Source organism: Gymnoscopelus braueri (assembly GCF_963280865.1).
Source record: "Gymnoscopelus braueri genome assembly, chromosome: 21".
Classification (NCBI taxonomy): domain Eukaryota; kingdom Metazoa; phylum Chordata; class Actinopteri; order Myctophiformes; family Myctophidae; genus Gymnoscopelus; species Gymnoscopelus braueri.
The window spans coordinates 43,549,402-43,555,401 of NC_137623.1; the positions used below are offsets into that span (position 1 = coordinate 43,549,402).

A 6,000-nucleotide genomic window follows, 5' to 3' on the forward strand; every position below is an offset into this window, starting at 1 on the left:
ACACACACACACACACACACACACACACACACACACACACACACACACACACACACACACACACACACACACCAAGAGGGAGAGAGAAAGAGAGAGAGATATTAAAGTTTATTCACAAATTGATACATTCATAGTTGATACAATTACACAAGAGTGAGTGAGTGAGTGAGTGAGTGAGTGAGTGAGTGAGTGAGTGAGTGAGTGAGTGAGTGAGTGAGGAGTGAGTGAGTGAATTCATTCATTCATTAATCAGGCTTGTTTTTCTTGACCATACCATAAAAATGTAGATGGCAGGTTATTTGGACAGATGTTCATTGTTTGACTGTTATCCTACAGTTTCAATGTACATATTATTATTGTTTAGAGTAGACTGACGCTAGGTTCTTGGTTTACGTGTGATCCTATAGACGAATCCACAGACGCGCTGCCTGTAGCTGCCTGTAGGCGGCCATTGCTGCGGTGTCTCGTCCGCGGAGCGTTGACACCGCAGCAATGGCTGCGCGCAGGGCAGCGCTCCGTGGATTCGTGTATAGTTTACTGAGGCACTACACTATCTCTCTGCAGTCTATTTATGTGTTTTGCTTATTGTAAGTCACTTTGGATAAAGAGCATCTGCTAAATGCCTACATTGTAAATTGTGAATGAATGAATGAATGACATGTACATTCACATGACAAAGCTTCAGTAACACACAATAAAAGATCCGACTTGTACCTCTGTTATGATCTGGACTCCTTTAGGATGTTTGAGATCCACTGCAATGCTCTGCAGGGTAAAAACAGACCCCAGAACAGCTGTAAGTATAGTATAACACTGTGCATCTGATTATCATATTGATTCAAAGGTGTTATGACATCAAAAATCTGTTTCATCTGTTATTTCTTGTGTTTCCCTAAAATGGCAAAAAAAAGTGTATTTTTTTGGTTAGCTGGAATTGAAATTCAGATTAACGTTGTTCCATTGGCTACTGCATATTCCAATCAATATCTCGTGATATGACTGTTTTCAGAGAAACCATGTGACGTACAGTATCAAACATGATGTTTTCTGACCATGTCATGGCACAGATCCTAGAACAGCTGTGAATCCATAATCCATAATTTTAATAAAACACCCTCAGGGTTCCTTGAGGGGGTTCTTACAGGTCTGTAACTGAGAGCATACAAATGGAATTTGGTTCCATCTGTACACTCTCAGGCCCCTTTTCCACAAAGAGAACTTTGGTTCTAGACAGGGGCGTCAATAATGTATGGCAGGTGCCATACCTTGGCTCCAGGAAAAATATATATATAAATATATTATTTTTGTTTTTAAAGAATCATGAATAGTAGCCTAATGCAGGTGTAAGACCATTGTGTTTGTATTGTGTTATAGGTATAATGCATAGTTTTCTGGGTTTTGGGGGGTTTGACCCCCAAAAAAGATTTTGGCTGCGCGCCCAGGATAGGTGTCCCTTATTTTAATCTCTGGGAGTTGGCAACCCTAACCTTGCCATACCTTAGCTTTTGCTGAACTAACGCCACTGGTTCTAGAACCAGTGGCATTCAAGATTCTTGGAACCTTCGTGCTTTCTAGCAAACTGGCCGCGAACCGGCTTGCACTTCCACCAGATTTCAACTGAGCTTTTGTACCCCAGTTCAGTTGGTGGCGCTAATGTACCTAAACACCAAATATTGAAAAGAAGAATGATACGTCATTACACACACAACACAACACAACACAACACAACACCACACCACAAAACAACACAACACAAACGGAAGTAAACAGTATCAACGTGTTTTCCTGCGTGAATGTGACAGCCCCCTGTTTACACATCTGGATCCCATTTGTACGTACATCTAAATCTTGGTTTTGGTTGGATTGTTTCATTTTTGCTTTAGCAATATCAATGTATGTTTTTTAATGCTTATAAAGCTATTTGGGTTTAATTAGGATGGCGGATCGTTTAGATTACCTGCGAGCGTTCGTGCTGTTGGCATTGTTTATGTTTAGATATGATATCGCATCGCGTCTTCCGTCTTTCTTCCAACCAACTGATTATTGACACGCGTATGTCGTCACGGTTCACAAGATGAACCACCGATTCTGTGGTCCCTGTTCCGAACGAACTTTTAAGGTTCTTATTTTCAGTCAAAACACTCGAACTGGTTCAAAATTAGGCGGGAAGAAAGAACCGAACAGGTTCAACCCCGGTGGAAAAGGGTCCTCAGAGTTATGGGTGGTCGTTGAAATGAAAAAGGTTTGAGAAGCAAAATGACAGTTTGAACAGAGTGTTTACCTTTTTATTACGGTTCACGCTGAGGAAGTAAACACTCTCTGTTCCCACAAACGGTGGACCCCAAGACCTGGTGTCATCTCCCGCTCCTGTGTCACGCGCGCACGCACGCACGCACGCACGCGCACACACACACACACACACACACACACACACACACACACACAGCACGAAAAGATTCAGAGATGTGTGTTTGGTAGAGTAGATTATGTCTCTGTTTGTTGCAACAGTGCTTCTTGCCAGTGGAAATTCTGTTTATTTCCATCTTAAATGATTCCCCATTCATAAGGAGCATACATTTGTAACAGACCTTCTACTTTTTATGCTATATATAAGGGATAATTGACGGCGCGCCGGTCATTGTTGAGAAATAAACCCTGACAGGATGATTACACCCTGAGGCGAAGCCTAAATTTATCAGCCTAAATTAGCCTGCGTATAAGGCTAATTAATACATGAATTAATTAAATTACCTAAAAATAACAACAAAACAAAGTATTTCCTTGCTTACGGTAATGAAAGTATTCCATTAATTTATGCCAGGTGCGGCCGTCCGTCCAGCGCAACATGGTCGCCTCGAAAAGCAACAGGATGTGTTGATCAAATAGAATCAATTTACGTTTACTGCATTTTATTGTCTATTTCTCGATTCAAATGTTTTGAAAAACATTCTTGAGAGCAATGTTTGGCTTTAAACGACATTGTGTGTTTGTTTACATGGCTGTCATGTTGGATACAGGATCAAATCAAGCAGCGCAGCAGGTGCTCTGAGCCTTTGATTAGACACCGGTCTGTTATAGAGCTCATCAGTCATTATCCAGAAATAACACACAGCTGAATTCAGTGATTGACCAATCAGAATCAAGCATTCAACCAAACTGTGTAATAAGCATACATATACATAATAATGGTTGATTTTTCTTTTGACCCGTTTCTTTCCTATTTTTTGTATCCTTACTCTCCCTCTCTCCGCTTGTGTCAATAAAGATTATAGTGATTCAAACAGCTTCATATCCACCCACCTGGTCTCTCCACCTTAATGACCTCAGCACCCAGGTCACCAAGAATCATAGTGGCAAACGGACCTGCCAGCACCCTGACACGCGCGCACGCACACACACACACACACACACACACACACACACACACACACACACACACACACACACACACACACACACACACACACACACACACACACACACACACACACACACACACACACACACACACACACACACACACACACACACACACACACACACACACACACACAGTATAAGAGAGGGACAGATGTTTTAAAACGGTCTCTCTGGCTGTGTTGAGTTGAGTTCAATTCAAACAGGCTTCAGAGATTGTAAATTAACAGTGACTTTCTACATTGTGTCTGTCATCCAGATATCAGAGTTATATTAAAATGTTACTTTTTTTTTTTTTTTTTCATTTCTGCTAATCAGCAAGCGATATATACTTAGATGATTTTGATTTATATTAGGATACATTTGTGCGACTGTAAAGACGAAACTAAAGACGAGGCGGGGCTTCCGCTTTCCCCATTAATCCAGACTGTGTGACCGGAAGCGTTTGAAAATTGTGGGAGGCAACAGTCTGGCCACGGAGACTATCTACGTTGCAACAAGCTGTTGACAGCCCATACATGAAACACAAAAGTCCTATCTGATTGTATTGCATGACGATAAAAACACCAATGTTGCAGTTGTACAGAAAGCAGATAAGCGTGGCTTATCCTCTTTGTCTGTGTCAAGATTGTGTTCCAAAAGAATCCTCCATTGTCATGTTATGAGCAACTTTCTGTGATTTAAAACAACTGCTTCCAAACTAACACAGGAAAGAATTCTGGCTGCTCAGAGTTTATTGACAGAAAGTTAATCATAACATGATAATGTTATGATTAACAAATACGAGAACCAAAGCTGTCCGTATACAGCTGCAATATTGGTGAGTTATTCATCGTTTTAATACAATCAGAAAGGACTTTTCTGTTTCATGAATGGACTGTCAATGGAGCTTGTTACAACTTAGATGCAGATAACATCTAAACTGCTTGTGGCTACAGTTTAATAACAAAATCTCTCTAGACCGAGTTAAAGTTAAAGTTATCAAAAGTCACAAGAGAGAAAGAGAAATGGGACATTTCAGCTTCGCTTTAAAGGAATATTTCACTTTCAAATAGAATAAACATTTACATTTTTTATTAACAAATAAATTAAAAAAGTCGTGGAAAAATCACGGCCGCCTCACACATTATGCGTGATAATATACATGTTTAAGATGTATAATTTAAAATTCACACTTCCAGAATCCAGATGCCTTACCTTGTCAAGTCCAGCACTCTGACCCCCTCTAGTGGCCGAACACTGTCACCACCTGTCAAACAAAATGAATACAAACATTTCAGCATTCTTTCTTTCTTGCATTCATTCATTCATTCATTCATTCATTCATTCATTCAATCGTTCATTCGTTCATTCGTTCATTCGTTCATTCGTTCATCCGTTCATTCATTCATGTCCTCGCCTCATATAGACAGAAATAATGAACCACATTGACTGCATTTCAATCCACTCAAAAAACGAACTTGCCTACGACAGGTTCATTTATAAGACAATCATTCCTAAAAAGAACAAATCATCTACAAGCTATCAAGGCGTCCCAACTGTGATGTGTTGATAGCTTGTAGATCTGTTATTTTTAGGCGGCAACCGAGGCCAGAGGTATGACGCAGTAAAAGTCTGGCTTCTAGACTTTGACCACATTGACAGCTTTTCTGGACTGGATAACAGTGGTGGAAAAAGTACTTAATTTTTTTACTTAAGTAAAAGTAAAAGTATCAATACGGCAATATAGAAATACAAAAGTATTGGTATCAAAAGTAGAGTCATTATGTCCCATTTCACCTAGTTTTCAAATGTATATGCAAATGTATGCATCACATTGCCACGCATTGTGAGCTTGTAGATCTGCTATTTTCAAAAAGCAGAAATGTAAATAGGGCTGAAGTGGGTAATGTATGTTTTTTTGATGTAATAATAATCAAAATCTACAAAGTAACTAGTAACTAAAGTTTTAAAATAATTGTAATGGAGTAAAAGTACAATATTTGTCTCTGAGCTGTTACTTGGAGTAGAAGTAAAACATACTGAAAATTGGAAATACTCAAGTAAAATAAAAGTACAGTACACAGTAGGCTACTTGAGTAAATGTACTTACTTTACACCACTGCTGGATAATAAAGCAGTTTTAGTAATACTCATTATATATATTTTGTATAATGTGTCATACCTGCTGTTGTTGCTGATAATGAGAAGCAGCGCGTGCACGTCAAAGCTCGTGGACACAGCGCAGAAGCACATGTTTTGAACATGTTTGTTATTGTTCTAACGCTGCCGTGCTGCTTGGAGGGGGACACCGCTGTTACGGACAATCTGGTGACCCATCGAATTCTGTTACTCAACCCGACTGACCAGAGGGGTCGCTGTTCTTCCTCATAATCACCACCAGTTGCTGCTCTCAATGCCAAAAACATGGAGGACGCTGCGGTAACTGAACTAGATGGGTCACTAAATACGACGCAACACCAGGAAGTTAAAGTGGTATTTTGTGAGCTGCGTTCAGCGCAACGAAACTTGTTTCTATAACGCCAAGGAAGAGAAATACATCCAAAGACCATTATTGTTTTGTTTGATGGAGTTCTGTGTGAA

At 39.9% G+C, this 6,000-nt stretch overlaps 1 protein-coding gene across 1 annotated transcript in view; it reads right to left on the reverse strand.

Annotated features, from left to right (window-relative positions):
- sugct (succinyl-CoA:glutarate-CoA transferase) overlaps positions 1–5,704 on the reverse strand; it is a 160,400-nt gene extending 154,696 nt beyond the window's left edge. Inside the window, exons 1-5 of the mRNA XM_080417147.1 lie at positions 5,582–5,704; positions 4,615–4,666; positions 3,301–3,374; positions 2,282–2,367; positions 715–765 (exon numbers count right to left, since the gene is read on the reverse strand). Coding sequence (XP_080273273.1) covers positions 715–765; positions 2,282–2,367; positions 3,301–3,374; positions 4,615–4,666; positions 5,582–5,663 — 345 coding nt within the window. The 5' untranslated portion in view covers positions 5,664–5,704. The remainder of the gene's footprint in view (positions 1–714; positions 766–2,281; positions 2,368–3,300; positions 3,375–4,614; positions 4,667–5,581) is intronic.
- Between the last annotated feature and the right edge of the window lie 296 nt (positions 5,705–6,000).